We start from the raw sequence: 20,222 nt of genomic DNA on the forward strand, positions 1-20,222 counted from the left end.
AGAAACTTATTAAACAAAACATACGTTTATTCCATTTAGTACATAGCTACAAAGAGAAACTAAGAGAAGAACAAATTATATGAATGATATTTCCTCCAAGATCATCTTTAATCCTTTTCAACCTCAAGCCCCCAAGTTTCTGTAATGTAATGTCTTTTTTTGTAAAAGAACATACAAGCCCCATGTTTGTATAATGTAATGTCTCTTTTTGTAAAAGAACATACAAGTTCTCTGAAACTTTTATAGAGCTGAGGAGTCTTGGTGCATATGGTCGCTCTCTTACTTGCATTAGTCCTTTAAATCTTTGTCATAAAAACAAAAATAATGGAAAATCTCACCCACAAAAAAAATTTGTTCTCTCATCTTTCTTATTTAAAAATCATTTTATAGAAATGGGAGTAATATAAGTTATTACCCCATGTCCACACATATTCTAATATTTTATTATGCTTTTGGTTATATAGATAGTTAAATATTTTTTCTTTTTCTCTTAAGTAGAAAGAAATATTTTTATTCACACCCCATATCCACTGAGCCCCATCCTTGCAACGAGCCAATAACAAACATCATTCACTTCTTCTGGTGTCGTATAGTGACCAAGCCTATATTAAAAACGAAATTAACACCACTTGACACTCTCAGTCATAGGTTACTTTTGAGAAATTATGTCCTTGAAGTCTATAAGAAGGATTAATTACCCATTGTATGTACGAAATGTCATGTTTTGAAATCCAGTCGATCGTAAAGTTTGTGCAGATTTCTCCCCATGTTTGTAATCAACCATATCATCAACTGAAACATGTAAAATTTTCTTTAATCAAGATAGTTTTTTAATCATTTTAAATTTAAGATTATATTTTTTGGTTGAAAGTATTATATTTTTCATAAAAAGTAGAAGTATATTTTATTCATTTACATTATGTTAGTCATTTATTTTACTTTGTAATACGGATTAAAAATGTGTAATTATAAAGAAATATTATTTGGTACGGTTGATAGACATTTATTATTCAGATTCTCCTAATTAGGATCGAGTGAATATTGAAAGGACCACTATAAGTTCTATATGTTTTAAAAACTAAATGTACACAACATAAAAGTTGTTATTGTAAAATTTATATATCTTTAGTGGTTAAGTTTGTTTTCTAAAAGTTAAAACTAAACTAAACTAAATTCAACATTGATATTAGCATCTTGCTTCAATAATGGTTCTTCTTTGGTTTCCCAAGACACCAACACTATTGAATAACTCAAACTGTAATTTAAGCAATTCAAAAGGGATTGGAGTACTTATCACATCTTAAGATTTTTCTTTTTCTAAAAGCTCTCAATATGTCGCTAAGTTTGTTGATATTCCATGGAAAATATAAAAAAAAACATCGAGGAATGAGCAAAAGATATTGGGTAGTCAATAATCTCTCACTTAATTGCCAGTAATTTATTGATGGCTAATATTAGTAATGGACTCTTTCATCATTAAACTTGCCATTGATGTATGTAGTGTCCCTAGTGTGTGTAAATGTGACCTAGTTCATGTGTCAAATGTGTTATACCTTTACAAAAATGTTACGACCCTTACCTTATAAATTGAACACTTTGCTTCATGTTTGGTTGTCTAGGCTTGGAGACATGGCTTGATATAAGATGTATCACGAAGTCAAATTTTGTTTGGATTAATTAATCATCTCATTTAATCAATTAACCTGTGACCTAACTACATTTATGCTGATCATTTCACTATGTTCACACATAAGGCCATAAACCAATTAAAGATTGATTAGTTCATATTGACTCAAATAATTATTCCCAGCCTCCCTCTTTCCAGTATATCCTAGACTCCTCATACCTTTTACATAGATTTTTCTGTCTTCATTTATCTATGAATATATATATATATATATATATATATATATATATATATATATATATATATATATATATATATATATATATATACACACTAGTTTATAACCCGTGATAACCACGGTTATAAAATTAATCAAACTTTCGTATTAAAAAATCAAAATTATTAATCAATTATTTTAAATAAATTATTACTTAAGAGATATTTTTTAGATATATAAAATTATAATCATTGATTTAAATAAATACGTGGAGTTATATCATTTTAAAATTTATATTAATTTTATTTTATTTTTTAATCTAATATTATTATTTTAATATAATTAAATGGAGAAATTTTAAATTTTGAAATTTAAAATGAAGAATCAATTATTAATTTAGTAAAATTAGAATGAGAAATTTAAATTTTGAAATTTGAAATGAATAATTAATAGGTTGACAAATGCTATATAACATTAACGAGTGGTTCTAATTGCATGACACTTGTCAATATGAGATTAAATCTATTCTTTTATTAGAATATGGAGATCATGCATGTTTCCCCTTATATATATTTATTTATTCAAAATTTAAATGAGAGATATAAATTTTATTTGACTAAAAAAAGTAGTTACATTTGAAAAATAACTTATGTCATGGAGCATGTCATATTTTAAAACATTTGTTACTAAAATTACATATATTTATATAAAAGAATTTCATTATAAAACACCGGACACTCTAAACCTCTTCTAACATTGTGCATAAAAAATACTTTTTCAGACAATAGATAATCGAAACTTTAACTAAAAAAATACAAATCCTGTTTTGAAAGAAAACATATTTTACATCGTTCTCAAACCTATTGCACCATATTTTTCATTTGTAATTCTTATCCAACCCATTACACCATTTTAACACGCAATATATATATATATATATATATATATATATATATATATATATATATATATATATATATCTTTTTTTTTTTTTTTTTTTTTTTTTCTTACACCACATATTTTAAAAGATCTTATGTTTATTGGTTTATTTTACAGATTAACCATATTTTATAAAAAATATATATATTATTCATTTACAATTCTTTCATCATAATAGTAAAAACATTTTATTGTTGAATTCTAGTTAGACCTCACAGCAACAAAATCATGTTGTCTAGGATTTTAACCTACACCATCAAGTTTGTAAAAAGTCAAATTTAACACACGTATAAAAGAAAATTATTTCACGATACATTAATTAATAAAAAAATATTTATATATTTTTGTGTTTGAATATTTTATTAGATTTTATATATATATATATATATATATATATATATATATATATATATATATATATATATATATATAGTTAAAACAAAAGTATCATATCAACTTTATTTATTTATTTATTATTATTATTATTATTATTTTGAGAGAGAGAGGGATTTTGAGTAGAGCAACTTTATATCTTAAAAAGATTTAGTGTTAATATTAATTGAACATAAAATATTGCATGTCCAAAACATTTGATGTTATTATAAAATAAATTATACTTTTATTCAATTTAGTCTTACACTATAATTGACATAAAAAGCACATAATTTGAGTAATCATAATATAATATGAATTTGAAAAAATAAACAAAAAAAATGTTTTTAGAAACACAAAATAACCACCAAGTCTGGAATGTTGGATTCCAAATTGAGAAAAAAATAGTTTTCTAACAAAAAAAATATATTTCAGACTAACATTTCGAATTCCAAACCAATATTCTGAATTTGAAAAAAAAAAACTATAGAATTTTTAGAAAAAAAAATAACCACCAAGTCTGGATGAAAAGTTCAAGAATTTCGAGAACTTGTTTTATTAAAATTTAACAAAAAGTTAAACAAACATAATAAATAGAAAATATATAGAATAATATTTTTTAAAATCAAGCATTTGATTGAAAACGGTATATTAAACATTTCAAAATAAACATTTTGGATATAAGTAGTTAGACTTCTTTGAAAAAAAATTTGTAGTTTGAAGAAAGTCTGAAATGGAACATGCAGTAGAAAGTTGTAATTTTTCAAAAAATAAAGAAAAAATATTTGTTCTCTTTAAAAAAAACTTATTTATAATAGTTTGTTTATATAATTTCCCTATAAAACTATTTGGGTCAACTACCACATCTTTCCATGAAAAGGGTCATGATTATAAATATTCATCAATCTTGATGTTTTAAATTAATAGTTTTTTGAAAAGTACAAAACAAAACTTAGTAGACAAATAAAAAATCTAATAAAAAGAGAGGAATTAAGGGGTAATGTGTGAGATATATAAAAAAGGGACAAGCAAGAGAGTTTTGTAGGGGGGATTGAGGTTTATTATTAGATAATGTAAGAAGTAGAAATCTTATTTCCAATTTTTCCAACGGATCATTACACACATGTACATAATTATGGTTAACCATAATATTGACTCGTTTAAACGGGTTAATTAACTAAGTGGATTGTTGGATCAATTTGATCACATAAGTGAATCATATCATACCTGATCTATATCAACACCAAACTCATTGACATACGAAGCTTGATGAACCACATTGTGCCAATACAAGAAAAAACCAACTATATATTTCCCTTCAACCGGTTAGAAACATAAAACTATATGACATAAAAGGAAAATAATTAAGTTCTAGAGTAATAATCTTCTTATATTTCATACATGACAACTCAAAGTTGTCGGTACCAATGATAAAGTATAAACAAAAATGTGGTTACTCCTTTAAGAGAAATACACTAGTTGAAATCAATAACCACATAATGAGTTATCAATTAACCATACATTATTTTTGGTGGGGAGAATTTCCCAACATACAAACTGGACTTTGTGAGAAACATGTGTTTACATAGTTTGGACTATTAGTATAGACTCCCATTGGAATAAAATGTCAAAAACAATTTACTTTTCACATAACTAAGCTAGCCATGTGTTTATTGCAATTGAACTCATGTATATACTTAAGTTGTTACATCAATGCTATCATGCTTGAACAATCCCCCTCCAATGTCACCATGCCCGTACATGGAGGAGGTCAAGCTGGTAGTAGAGGACCAAATAGTACTTCAATGTTTCCTTACCGGAACGCAAACGTGCATCACTAACATAATGCAAAGGTAAGCGGTAGGAATTGAAGTATTGAACCCATAGATCTTGCAAAACCTGAGCTCTGATACCATGTCAAGTCACCAACATCTAGAAGCTGAAGCTGGTAGATAAAGGGGCCCAACAATAATATCAAGCTTGAACAATCTCCAACTAGAACTAGTTTTATCTACTCAACTGCAAGACAAGTGAGTAGGTACAACTAAATAGTTTGAAAATTGAGGAATTCTAGACCAAGTAGAAATTAACAAAATTGTAGAATTCTGAATACTGACTGTAAAAAAAAAAAAAGAATGATTTTATAATATATATAAACACAAGTATATGGTAAAAAGATTTGAGGCATCTCTCGATATAGTGCTTCTTGGATAAAAGATTACACACTCAAGAGGCACACCCATACATTTCAAGCTTCATTTTAAACACTATTGAAATATGCAACTCACATAATTATATATGTTTATATATAGGTATCATTAATGCAAAAGTTTCCCCTAGCCTTTTCTTAAGCATATAGATTCTCATCTTTGTGTTTTCGCTAAGATATTTGGTGTTTTGTTGAACTTAAGAGAGAATTGTTGTGATGGATCAATCTCAGTCTACATATATTATTGATAGGCAGTAATTAGATATTTTCAAGCCTTGTAATCTATATAGAAATAGGTATCGAGGTACATTTATTTGTTCTGAACAAGTTATTTTAGCTTCTAAAGTCAAAACATTCTAGATTGCATTATTTTATATTAAACTTAATAACACATGCTTAATTTGATTGCATGTATTTTAATTAGTCACTCCTTGATAGTTGCATTTCTTAAGCTAGGCAGACATATATTATTTTGAATTAGTAAGGTTCTATGTTTTTCCTCCAAAAGTTGAACTAGGTGCTTCTCATCCACTTATATGAAGTATTATTGAATCCTTATTTAAGCAAATATGTCTTCTAAACTTAATCATAGTTCACAAAGAAAAGTTGATTCTAATATATCAAAAAGCATGATAATTTTCTTGCCAAATTCATATCAAGAACAAATAAGAGCAATTTAAATATTTCTAATAAGATTGAATCCCAAATGAAAAAACCAATTGCCATATAGGAATCCTGCAAAAAGGAGGCAATCTAAAATGTATATCGTTAATTTATAAGAAAATACCTTGTCCATGGCAGAGCAAAATAGGTAGTAATGATGCACGCCTTGCAGCCTCTTGTGATGCATGAACTCTGCTCCTTACGATCCTACAACAAGTTGTCTACTCAATAAAGTGATATGTTTAATGATATATTAAGATGGTCAGATTAAAAGACAACCTGGAACATGGCAGCCAGCCACTGAGAGCCACTGCCACACTGAGGTTGATTGGGTATCGGTTTCCATTACCATATTGGCCAAGAACACGACATGTAGCAGAGTAGAGAGCCATAGCAGCTCCCATACTAAAGCCAGCAACACCTAGTTTAACTGCAAAAGGTAAACCACGAGGTAAAAAGAGTCCAAAATGATATAAAAGTTGAGAGCTTTTATGAATTAAAAACGTTATATTCCCTAGCCTCATATCAAGCATCTTCCTGTAAAATTTCACAAAATGGCATATCCAACACTAGAAGTGGTAATTTGGACCCTACATGACGTCCCACCTATTGACCTCTATCTAGCACTTTTTATATATCCTCATATGAGTAAGTAACAAGGAAACATACTATCATCACGCTCGTTGGTCAACATATTTGCAATATGTGTTGCTGAAGCATCTAATCCCTCCACATCATCAGTAGCATTCTCTGACATGTCTTCAACATTAAACCCTGATAATTCTTGACATGTTAGATAACCACAAAAATAGTATCAATTACTTTGCTCTTTATTGTTACATAAAACCCTGATAATTCTTGACATGTTAGATAACCACAAAAATAGTATCAATTACTTTGCTCTTTATTGTTACATAAAAGTGAATCAAAAGATGTAGAAACTTTTATTCATTTATTCAATCTTTTCTCCGCGTTCTAGTTTTTGGGTCACATCTTCCATTTCTTCTCATATCATAGGACCCACAACCACATCTTTATTTTCTCTTATCCTTATAAAAAGAAACTTACATGCAGTAGACTGTGCTCCACCAAATAAAGTTATCGGACGACTTGGGGCAGTTGGGCAGATCCATTTGATCTATATAGTATTTTAATTAAAATGATTAAAATACAAATCATACAATAGGTTGTTCACATTATAATTGTGTACGTCATGAAACCGAAATATACTCATCCTTACATTTGGAAGAGGCAAAGATTCCAAGAACTGGGACCAACTGTAAAACAAAATATAAATGAGAAAACAAATATAGATAACTATTGTGAAACATGCGGAAAACACTCTTGGAAAACCTTTCAGAATCTCATACGAATCTAGATCAGGTGATAGATATAGTCGTGGATATAGTTTTTGGCCTTGGGAAGCACCTCTTTCCCATTTCCCAATATGTGAGACAATATTAATTGTATACAAAAACTTCCACTCTAAATCGCACAAGGGCAAGTTGGTGATTTCTTAACCTAAAGATAAGGTCATGTAGTGATATTAATATTATAGGAAATGATGTCGTGCTTTGTACTACATCTTGTCCATGAGAATTGCACCAAATCCGTTATGGTGAAGACAACCGAAATTTGATAATCTTAACATCATGGTTAACAACTAAAATTACTTGTTTGTCCATTGCCATTGAACTTATTATTGATTTTGGCCATAAAATTCTCTTATTTTATTATCTTGTGAAGATATTTTGGACATTTGACTAATGGTTGCTCACTTGTATATAATCGAAAGAAGAAACTTACCCATAATTACTTGGAAAATACCAAGCATCATGATCCTAAAGCATCCATAGGTAAGTCATATATATAAGAAAACATCACTAATAAATTAATATTATGAAGTCAAATCTTAATATCAAATGTCAAAATGGTCGAAATGAGTACAACCCACTTGCTATTCTGCAATTGATATCAAATTTGTCTTTTAAAAATCATCGCATTCAAAACAAACATTCATTGTCATCACCTTGATCCCATTTCACCAATGCCATGTAACCAAACGATAGTTGCTTGGTGGGTTCCTTTGGGCCTGACCACATAAGTCCTTCCAAACTCAAATGTGTTCCTTCCGACATTCCTACTACCTGAAACAATGCATCAAGAACGCTTACAAATCCTTAAATCTTAGTCATATTATTTAACAAAGACGTTTTAACGTTCATGGTTCTTAGATAATGCATTTATGACCGGCTTTATGGGAAGAGACTAACCAGAACCTATGTTTGATCTGTTATAGCTCATTGTCTTAACTCTTAATTATTGCAGTATGTGAAATAATTCCCTAATTGCAACAACCAGTCAGAGCACCCAACAATGAATGAGTGAATAAGACTATAAACTCTTGAGTATCTATTTATAACATTTTCAGAAGTTGATAAATTATAGTAAAAGGCTTACAACCCATGAATCTGAATCAGCTACTCTTAGCTACACCAGTTAGACCGGCCTAAAGCTACCTGCCAAAGCTAATAAGATAAAGGCGCCACCTAAGAGAAAATGATAAAGTGTCCAACTTTAGTGGATCAAGGATATAACTTTAGTGGATCAAGGATATATTCTGACATATCAAAGAAAGACTATGGTAAAACGATCCGATAAAAGGATTGTCCCCCAAATTGCAGTGGACATACAAGAAAGAATAGATGCTTGTAGACAGTGGCAGAAGAAAGTGCTTAAACAATGACATTCTTAGAATATGTTTCCGCGTAGAAGAGGTGTGTACATCTAGAGAGAGAAGCATATTAGCATCCAAAGTGCAAATCTTAAAGAATACTTTTTCATATGGTACAAAAGAAATGATCAAATACTCAATTACAGATGCTATAAACAAAGCATTTAAAAATTTAAGGACGTGGAGATTGATAAAACCATGAACAATAAGTTGCAAACTAAAGACTACTTGAATTTAAAAAATTAAGGACGTGGAGACTGATAAAACCATGAACAAGAAGTTGCAAACTAAAGATTATTTGAAGAGGATGCTGTAAAATATCAACTAGCTAGAAATGTAACTACACATCCGGCCCAATAGGATGTGCAAGTTGGGTGACCGCTCCAGGCCTCTCTAGGTTTGGATCTTTGATATTTTCAAATCTTTGATTAGTTGAATTGGTTAAAAGGCGTCACTAGCTTTTAATTTATTTTCAAAATATTCATGTTCGAATGCTGTTATCATTTCGACTGTTATGTGCACCTTTTTTTTTAATAAGGTTTGTTTTTTTTATATTACTCTTTTTTATCGATCGGAGATTACTTTTTTGCAAACATAAATACAAAAAAAAGGTTTGTTTTTTGATATTACTCTTTTTTATCGATCGGAGATTACTTTTTTGCAAACATAAATACACGTTCTTACACGAGTTAAATGATATGGAATCAAAATTACAAAAATGACCCTTATATTTTTTTTTATTATTCACAAATCATCCAAATTACAGAAACATTCCTTTCGTTCTTTTTATACACTGTCCAAACATTTATTTCATTTAAAATGTTGGTATTTTTATAGCAAATAACATGCATAATTTTCATGTTTATATAGGAGATTTTCTATTGCTCGCTGTCTTTTTAAAATATAATAACTATTTTTTTTTTTGTAGATTTATTAATAAAAATCTTGGTAACCAACTGGTTAGGTAGGTTATTTTTTAAGTTTAATTTTTTATTTTATATTTTTCACTTACATAAGAATTTTTTTTTCCAAACACCTATTTTTGTTTCTTTTCCGGACACCAACCTAACGGTTTTTCAAAATAGTCGGGGTTGTTAAACTGTTTCGTTTTTTTATTTTGTTTTGTTATTGGTTTTTGAACTCATGTATATATATATATATATATATATATATATATATATATATATATATATATATATATATATATATATATATAGGGCTAGGTTATTGTGTTCCGAACATCTATTGTGTGCTCGTAACCACAAATTTGGACCAACGGATGGAATTAATCAATGGTTATGATCTGAAAGTGTATAATATTACAATGGGATAACATTTACCATTTAATCACACAAAATTCAGCATAAGGATATTTTGGACAATTAACTATTTTTTTAAAAAAAAGGAATTTTCGGATATTTAGGGATAATTAATTTTCCTAATTTTAAAAATCTAAAATTTTTAAATTAATTCAATTTTAATTCTAACGTAATTTGTTAACATACCCAATTTTATTCTGTTAGAATTCATTTTTGTTAGAATGATGTTCTTTCAGAATTTTATTCTATTAGAATATTATTGAAGAATAACAGAATTCTTGAATCCCTGGTTGAAGAATAACAACAGTTTAACATATTCTTATACATCTGAACTTAAATACAAATTCATACATTTATATCCCAGCGGTATCAAGTGGTGTCCTCCCTCCTTGAGGTTGAGGGTTCAAGTCTCGTGGTGGACATATGTGGAATTAAGTGTTAGTTTAGGAGTAGATTATAATATTTGTATTTGCCGGTTAAAAAAAAGTCTTATACATTTTAATATACTTATACATATTCTAAAAGAATATAAAAAAAATAAATAAAATTATTAAAAAATAACAACATTCTGCTAGAATACTCTCATTTTCCATGTTTTCTTCATTTTCCACATCAATGGCAGCCCCTTCAAACCTAAATAAAAAAAACATAATCAACTTTAAAATATTATAACTTTCAGTATATTCTAAAAGAATAAAACTATAAATTTTAATAGAATCTGTTAGGCATTAAAGACTTTTAATTTATTCTAACAGAATGTAATACTCGAGTCATTTTATCAAGTATTCCCCGAGTCACTTGATCCAAATAATCGACTTAATCTAATTACAATGATTTTAGACCCTGCATTGTAGCTAACACAGAGGACAAGACTTTGGAAAAATGTCAGCTTATTACAAGCTAGAATGTGATAAATATGACAGTTCAAAGATCACAAAAAAATTTAAACAAAGTAAAAATGTGTTAAAAATACAACTGTAACATTGGATGTTCGAAGGACTATAACCCAGCCAATATTAATCCAATTAAAATGACTACGGAACCTAACTTGTAACTAACACAAAGGAGAATATGCATAAACAAATTTCAGATCATTCCAAGCTAGTATGAGAGAGATATGATAGTTCAAAGATTACAAAAAATTAGTTGAAATATCTTATTCAAGCATTTTAACAAACATTTGACAGGAAAAATCAGATGCTTAGATCTTTATACTCCATTTAATGAAACATACAACACATGTAATTAATATATACATGAATGTGACTAAATTTACAATAAAAGAGTGTATTCCTTCAAATACTAACGAGTAATTTGAGATTTCATGCCATAAAAATCGAGATTCCATTGTGACATAATTACATCTTTTTCTTTCGCTTTTAATTTGGCGCCTGTAGTGGTGGTAATCAATTGTAATGTTGGTAGTCATCACGAAGATGATGAAGGCGTGGAGGCAAGTTTAAATCGGGTAAAGAAGATGAGGTGATTGTTCATCAATTTATCTTGGCGGCTTAGTGGGCTACGTTTGGTTCTTGCTAGAAAGGGTAGAAGACGTATATGAAGGAGGTTAGGGTTAATGTGTTAGTCAAATACATTTGGTCAAAGAGATTTTAGTAATGTCCAAAATTTAAGAGACTGTTTTTGGTTTCTAAAGTTGATTATATATAAAGTTCCAATAATACCTTTATATGCATTATTAAATATTTATTTTTTTTCTAAAATCTCATTGGTCCATAAATACATACAATAGTTGTGGGAAACATTTGAACACCTTTCTCTCTCTCTCTCTCTCTCTCTCTCTATATATATATATATATATATATATATATATATATATATATATATATATATATATATATATATATATTACAAAGTTGTTTTATTAGTGCTTTGAATTTCTACATAAGTATTAATCAACTATTTATTTATTATTCCTTTAAAAATTTAAATAAGTATTAATCATATATTGTTGCTTTCTGTTTAGTTCATGCATATGGTTTTTTCTTCATTTTTTTATAGTGATAAAAAGATACATATGGGATTCAAGAAGTTATCCCACATCGTGATGTGAGAGATATGTTTGTGCTATGCCTATATAAAAGAAACCATATTGAGGCTTATCATACTCTGTGGTATCCCTTTCGGGACAATGTGATTTTTTTAAGCCTCTAACAAAAATAAAATGGACAAATATGGTGATAAGTTGCAACAAAAGACTCAAAATAAATAAAAGGCAATAAAATTTTGCACTATTTAAAATGAAATTCAATAAAAGTCTTATTTGGACATGAAAAATCGTATTATTTTAACTGCAAAACCGTACCAACTCGTTTTTCGGTTAACAATAAAAACCACTCCGAAATAACCACAAAACTACAAAAAAAACCACACCGAAAAAACTGCAAGTTTCGGTTGTTCAATATAAATAACCACAAGTTGCAATTTGCGGTTCGATTTTGTCCAAAAACCGCACCAAATCACACCATGCTCACCCCTAATTATAGGGATGGGTTTTAAGGCCCTCTTGATATCTTTATGGGTGAGATACCCAATTTCCTTCTAATACAATGTTAGACATTAAACTCAATGTAGAAAGTTTGCTTATGGATACTGAAGCACATTCAAGTTACTACATCCCAAGGTATGTGCTTTTAACCTATAGAGATAAAGTAGGTTGATTAAGTTCTTAATAGTTATTTTGAAAAAGTGCATTAACAGGTGCATGATATAGAAGGACTGTCTGTGTGAGTGTGAAGTGATGTCGATTCAAAAAGCTTAATTGGGCTAGGCTTTTATGCACTCATGAATGGATAGGACACATGGATGCAATAGTGTCAAGCATGAAACATTAGATATTATGTTTAACTTATGTGTATAGTATATTCAGTTACTCAAATGAGTTGATGGGTTCAATCGTTAGGACACCCAGATTCTCGAGTATTTGAAAATTCAATCTTCAAGATATTTTCATTTATACATAAGTTTAATTTTGTGTTTGATTTTAATTAATTAAGTATTAGACTAAAATGGGAGAGGAATGTTTGTGATTTTAGTGTTATCAACATATTTTGGTGTAATTAATATTAATAATAAGATTGGTTGAGCTCCATTTACTAACTGAACTAGGAGCTACGGGGTGCACACTCAGAGTGATAAATGTGAACTCGGGAAAATAGGGGTCCAAGGGCAACCCCCTGGGTGAAGGGTTCCAAGGGGTTGCTGTTGGGTTTTAAGCACTATAACACTCCTATGGTGCACATGCAACCCTAAATGCTTTGGATCTATGTTTTCACTAATTATACATGCAATAAAATTTCAAAAGCATAAAGCCTACATTTAGCATACAATTTGTACATGAATCATAAAACTAGTTAGAATAATACCTCTTTATTGTAGCTTGTAGTTTTGGCCTTTCAAGAACTTAGCACTTCAAGTGTGATGCATCAAATGGTTCACAAACACCATGAACAAAGGAGTACTTTGAGAGAGAGTATGGAGTACACAAAATTGGTTATATGACCTCTTAGAACACATAGTATCATTATTTTGGCTAAGAGGAAACATTTATATAGTGTAGGATTCCAAGAGTCATGGGTAAACCCTAATCCATACACTTGGGTTATGATCCATATCTCATGTGGGCTAACTCTTATGGATACTTACATAAACTTAGCCCATCATTGATCAATAGCCCAAACAATATATATCACTTATTTAAATAATCAGTCCTCGTTAATTTAATTAGTCTCTTTTGATCACAAAATTAATTCCAAATTAATTCTTGATCAATACTAATTAAATAACATGATTTCATATTAATATATTATATTTGTAATATATTAATAATCATAAATAACTTCTTTCTCAAATATTCATCCTATCAGATTGTCCTGGTGAAGGCAACCCAAATTGACTATGCTACTCTCGGGTCAAGTACATATCAGTTATAGTTATGGGCTTAGACACCTAATCCAACAGTTTCCCACTTGGATAAGTCTAATAACTATTATTGCAAGTATGACTCCAAAATCCCGACTAGCAATCGTAGCTCTCAAAAGTCGTCGTCGAACTCTGACCTAGTCAAATGACGCGTCCATTAGATAAGGGATCATATATTCCTCCATTCTAGATATCCTATGAACTGAGACATAGATTATAATCATTCTCTCTGTTCATGTGTTGTTTCCCGATTTCCGATTTATAACGACCGACTAATTGAACAAATCACATCAGTCCAGGCTTGGCCAAGCGCTTAGGGTTGTCATCACTAAATCATCAAGGGGCCCACAGATATCGGTTTTTTCCCTCTTAGGGTAAAAGGAATGGATAAACTTCGCCCCATATGCTTGTTATATTTACTCATCAAATCACACACAACAATATGTTTTGTAACACCAAGTTATGGTGCGTTTACATACGCCAATGTGCAACCGACTTGCAAACTACAACTCACATGTCTTGGTTTAAGGAATATAAGATATTATCGTCTCACAATCACTCGTGGTAAAATCCATGAAGTGATTCAGATGAGCGTGGGTTTAATCCAATACTTGAATCTTATTCCAGAAGCACTCATGAACACTGCAGCAAATGTGTGCTATGTCTAAGACACTTTAGACAATCTACAGATGGATTCATGACAGTCTTGCCTCAATACCTACTTCCAAAGTACGATCGACTATGGATAGTTTGAATAACCTAGTTATTCGGAAATTCAAAACATGAAAAGTGAAACACAATAATAATCGAATCCAATAAGGCTTCAAAACTTTTGAATATAAATAAAACACCTTTTATTTAATCACCGTATTGATTACACATTATTCATTGTATAATGCGTTGATTTATCAACTAAATACTTGAATTAAAACAGTAGTCATCCCATGCTCCAAGCATGCACACTATGTTTTACCTATGGTCCTTTCTTTGCGAAATAGATCTATTGTAAACGTTTCCAATGACACTCATTTCACAATTCCAAATCCTTATCGTAAGTGTGAGAATACCAAGTTCTTGCCACTTACTGTAATCTGTTAGATTCTAAGCTTATATGCAGTGATCATTTTGTAATGACTATGTACACAAGTCACATAGACTTTGCCAATTACAAAACTTTCCACTAAAGATTGTTACTAGAAAATTCCATAGATACAAAGTCTCATATTCAAAGCACATTCCTTTGAACATGCTTCTTGCATAAAAATTTCTAACTTACTCATAGTTTCTTGATTGCCAACTCTCATTATGGAAACTTTTCCATAATTTTCATATGACCATTCATTCTTAATAGAATCCTATCTATTCAAAAACATGTCAATATGGTCCATTCATTAGTATACTTCCAACTATTCACAAGCAACCAATCCTTGGTAAACCTCAGATCGTCCTTGACAGTTGTTTGATTACTTTAGTCATATCCGATCCGTGTCCTTTTTCCCTAATAATGCCCTAGGCATTTTGAAAATTAGAACACATAATATTATAGCATATGCAATCGATCCTATACCCGTAGCATATGGGGTACGATTCATAATGTCTTACATAAAGACCTGATACTTTACCAGTCTCTTGCTATAACATTTCCATATATAGAATTTACTTATGTCGAATCTTTTCAACATAACATTCATATGTGTCCTTGACTAAATTTGATTAAAATCTCAATCTAAGCTTTTAGAATTGGAATGAAGTATAAGTTCCTCTCCCTTAATTATAGCAAAACAACTTTTCAAACCCTGCAACTTTGCGATTTGAAACCTTTGTTTTCTATAATTAACATTGCTAACTCGCAACACTTACCATAACAATTATGCTCCCACTAACATTGTAATTATTATCTTACTAGCATAACAGTTATGCTCCCACTAGATTTGACATGTACCCATAAATCAGCTGAACTTCTAGAAATCAATACTTGTTGACTTTCTTACCAAAGTTCAGATTTCTGATATAAGATGCTTCGATAAGACTTTATCTAGGCTCCTTCAAAATCATACACATTTCCTTAGATAGCTCACATGTGTGTCTAAACAATTCAGAACTTACAGCAATAAGTTCTGAATTTTCAAACTATTTGTCATTTCTCATAATTCGAACTATGAAGAGGGATGTCGTAATCATAATCGAATTTGAGAATGAAATATCACAATTTCTAACTCTTTAAAATCTACTTAGTGAAAGCGTTTCCTCACAATCATTTACATGAAGCGGAGAGAAACCTTATGACACTTATATTTTATGGTGTATGTGTTCCTATCCATGTGAATTTCTCATAACCATAATCACAAGACAAGGTTAGCGACAAATCCAAACTCATATGGACTGAACTTGTTCAATCTTAATTTCTTACCACCTAGTAGCTCAATGGTCTACCATTTCTTTCAAGTTGTTATGCAAATAATTGATCACTCATAGAACTCACATGCATAGTCAGAAACAAGAACATGTCAACACGATAGGTTAAAACCCTCAAGTCGTGGGCTAATGATTAACAATATGGTTAGTCTTGATCAGTTCCTAAAACTTTTCAAGATCTTTAAGACTCCCACTGACCTCTTGACATATAAGATTCCCTTGTCAAGAATCATTCCTTGACAAAAAAAATATTCAAGAGCTAGTGCGGTTTCTTATCAAGACAAAGACTTCACACAATCGATCTTAGTTGTTCTTTGTCTTATCCAAGACATCACAACTTACCAATTTCAAATGTAAAAGAGTAAGAAAACATTCTACTCTACATTTGATAAGTGTTATAAACCTTTCTTAAGATTATGTCACTCAAGTTACAATCTTGGAGTATGACTCTAAGGTCCCGTTTGATAGTTTCTGTCTGGGAAAGTGCTTTCTGGTAAAGTGCTGTCTGGGAAAGTTTTCTGAATGGGAAAGAAACCATGTTGTTTGATTGTACATCTGATTGATTGTGCTGAATGATGAAAAAAAGTAATAATTCAATAAAAATTTAATTTTAAAAAAAGTTATTTAAAAAAATTAATAATCCAATAAAGAAAGAAAAAGGAGGGGTTTGGTGTATAATTGTCTTTCCAACCCATTCAGCCAGAAAGATATGATTTTGGGGCTTTCTGGGAAAGACATATCTTACCGGGAAAGATCCCTTCTTTTGTGCAAATCAAACAGTCTTTCTGGTCCATTCAGCCAGAAAGATTTGTTTGGACCTGGAAAGATGCGTATCAAACGGGGCCTAAGACTTGATTTTGGAACGAAGTATGATCACCTTTTGATTTAACCATTTCTACAATTCACGATTCCTCTTCTTAGACATACTCATGCACTAAGGTATCCTTAGAGGATCAATTGTGACATGGTTCCATAATCATAAGGATGATCATAAAACACGATACTAAAGTACTCTCCATTCTTTTTAGATTGGAGAAACTTTTATCTTTCTGCCTAATTTGATTCTTCTTATTCGTTATGCTCTAGATTGAAACTTTTCCAATGACTCAGAATTACACTTAAACTTGTAAGCATAACCATATTTACTAAGCTTTTAGTAAATCATGACGAATAGTCCTATCGTTCTTTGAGGTAGACCAGATCAGTGCACAATCAAGTGTACATCATCCCCTAATCCTTCACTTGACTCAGATATACATGTGACCAAGGAATTAGTCTTAATTTCCCAAAGATGAAAGTTCTCGTTCATCACATAATACAAGTTGCATGATTCCAAGTTTCTGGACAATTGAAACTTGGGTGATGAGAATCTTTTCTTATTTGGTAAATTATGACACTGCCACAAACGAAAGAATCAAATCCATTTTCAATATTGCTAAAAATATATAAACACCAATTTTCACAAATGCCATTACAAGGAAATATAAATAAGATAAAATCAAAATTTTATTATATATTTATAAAACGTAGAAAACTTGTCCTTACAATGCAAACACATATGAAAACTATGTTACTACATATTTCTAAGCAATCTATCATAACTCCTAAGCAGCAGCTCAAAACTCTAATCATCGAATCATGCGATCGAAATCCATCTCTTCGCGATCAGACTCATCCTGCTCTTTTTTTAAGCTTCCTTTCTCTTCTTCGATCCTACAAAACATCAAAATATAATCTTATCACATCATGTATTAAGAATCTCCACATAGGAAATTAATAGAGTTAGATAGTGGACTTGCCTGAAGCAGAACCATACAATTTGATTATACCATCTCTTAGATCTCTTAGGTAGTCAGGGCAGCTTCGCTTCCAATGTCCCTTTTCTTGGCAATACAAACAAACAAACTCCTTTGGAATGGTACACGGGATAATCTCAGACTTAGCCTTTCCCTTTCCCTTGGGAAGAGAAATCTTTTCTGGACTTCCAATGTTTCCAATGTCAATGTCCATGGAAGTTTGGAAAGTAGATCTTCCAATCGAATTTGCTTTACCAGTGCGCCAAATCATTTCTGATTCAGCAGCAATTAGCAAATAGGTAAGATCGATAAGGGACATGTCGCGGTCTTTTATATAGTAATCTTTAATGAACTCACTATATGACTTAGGAAGTGACTGAAGAACCCAGTCAACAGCCAACTTCCTCGACACAACAACTCCTAACATTCCCATCCTATCAATGTGTGACTTCATCTCCAAGACATGTGTACACACAGACCTTCCATCTTGGTGTTTTCTAGCCAATAGGGTTTGAGTGACCTTGAACTTTTCAAGTCTTTGAACTTGTGGGTTAGGTAGAATTATTAGAGGAGGTGGATGAAGTGAAGTTCCACTACAGCACGAAGAAGGTATTAATATTTCACCTTTATTGTCTTGTGGAATATCATCTTCACGTGGAAAGATTTTTCCAATAGGATAAGGCATACCATAGTTGTCTGACCTAGACATCTATATAGGAGAAATTCAAGTTAGTTGATTTAAGTCCTTAATATAACACCTAACGTGAAATGTTAAGGCTGGGACCCAACACAATATTCTACAATTTGGAAGAGGGATGCCATAATCCAATTGCAAAATATTTGAAGGTAGGTAAATGAAGATTTACCAATTTCCACCATGAAAAATGAAATTGATTATTAAGTTTTAAATGAATTGAAATTCCTAGATTCTTTTGAGATTCATTGAACTTTTCAATGGCATGTTTAATCTCGATTATGCCCTTCAAGTTTGTGATTGGGATGTCGAGGATCACAAACAAGGTGTGAATAACCATGCAAATTATCTTAGTACACTTAATGTTACAAATCATCCAATCAATGTGTCGGTTAACCACACACGCTCCATTGATCCATGATTAACATCAAGCTACCCTTTGCCACACACTGTCAGTCCCAGATTAGTGTGTCAGTTAACCACACAAGCTACACTAACGACTTAACAAGGTGCAAAGTGCAATTTCATGGGTTAGCACCAAATTCACATTTTTCCTAAGTAACTAAGATTGGGAATTTATAAGTGTTTAGTTACTTGGTATTTTCATTATACTTTTAATGAGAATTAATGTCCTATCCTACCCGTTCGGCTAATGACCTTTCACCAGTCAAGGAAGCGGTGGGTGAGAGTGGACACCCATTAAACCACCATTTTATAGGCAGTAACCTTATACCCCCCCCCTTATAGACCGGCTTCGTGAATGAGGCATACTAACGGTAAGACTAACTTTTAACTTATACATATATACTATATTAGAGTTTTAATTTTATATATTATAAGGGTGTAATCTTTTAATTAAACTAGACTTTTAATTTAATTAAACTTAAACCATTTTATTATGGATTCATTAAACTTCTCTTTTAATTAGAAACTTTAATTAATTTAATAAAGTCCATAAGGTGTAATTGAACTATTCAAAGTAACTAGGTTATTAAAAATTCAAAATTAAAACTATTTAATTAATTTTTTAAGTTATGAGACCAAGAGTTGCATCTTTTAAAACCTTTCAATTACAAGAGTTAATGTTTTCATAATTTGAGACTTTTCAAATACCAAAACCTGAGGGCATGTTTTGTAACTCTTGAAAACTTTTCATTTCCATAACTTATGAATTTAATGTCATTTTAATGGATGGGACTTTTCATGTTCCATAACTTGAGGACAAGTTATGGAAGTCATTAAAAAACATTTAGATCTATTCAAACAAATAGAATTATCATATAATCTAGGATTGATCT

The 20,222-nt window shown here is 30.5% G+C and overlaps 1 protein-coding gene across 2 annotated transcripts; it reads right to left on the reverse strand.

Moving 5' to 3' along the window:
• Positions 1 to 6: 6 nt before the first annotated feature.
• On the reverse strand, positions 7 to 8,441 carry LOC145052616 (uncharacterized). Of its 2 annotated transcripts, XM_079000454.1 has the most exons (9): positions 8,301 to 8,441; positions 8,057 to 8,174; positions 7,268 to 7,304; positions 7,096 to 7,165; positions 6,697 to 6,801; positions 6,307 to 6,457; positions 6,152 to 6,234; positions 699 to 792; positions 7 to 602 (listed from the first exon to the last, which is right to left on the reverse strand). In XM_079000454.1, the coding sequence occupies exons 1-9, from the start codon at positions 8,329 to 8,331 to the stop codon at positions 515 to 517; spliced, it is 777 nt and encodes a 258-aa protein (XP_078856580.1). In that variant the 5' UTR covers positions 8,332 to 8,441; the 3' UTR covers positions 7 to 514. The 2 variants fall into 2 exon arrangements, with proteins under 2 accessions (XP_078856580.1, XP_078856581.1); XM_079000455.1 differs by lacking the exons at positions 7 to 602; positions 699 to 792 and adding an exon at positions 4,606 to 5,174.
• Positions 8,442 to 20,222: the final 11,781 nt, after the last annotated feature.

The sequence above is a fragment of the Lactuca serriola genome, chromosome 5, assembly GCF_051521515.1.
Source record: "Lactuca serriola cultivar US96UC23 chromosome 5, Lser_US96UC23_V15, whole genome shotgun sequence".
Taxonomy (NCBI): domain Eukaryota; kingdom Viridiplantae; phylum Streptophyta; class Magnoliopsida; order Asterales; family Asteraceae; genus Lactuca; species Lactuca serriola.

Bases quoted from the DNA above. Each gene is read 5' to 3' on its own strand.
- LOC145052616 (XM_079000454.1), bottom strand. From the start codon at position 8,331: ATGAGCTATAACAGATCAAACATAGGTTCTG. The intron at 6,235-6,306 runs GTTGTCTTTTAA...AACTTGTTGTAG, and splicing joins GGCTGGCTGCCATGTTCCAG to GATCGTAAGGAGCAGAGTTC. The intron at 603-698 runs GTAATTAATCCT...TTTTTAATATAG, and splicing joins ACATTTCGTACATACAATGG to GCTTGGTCACTATACGACAC.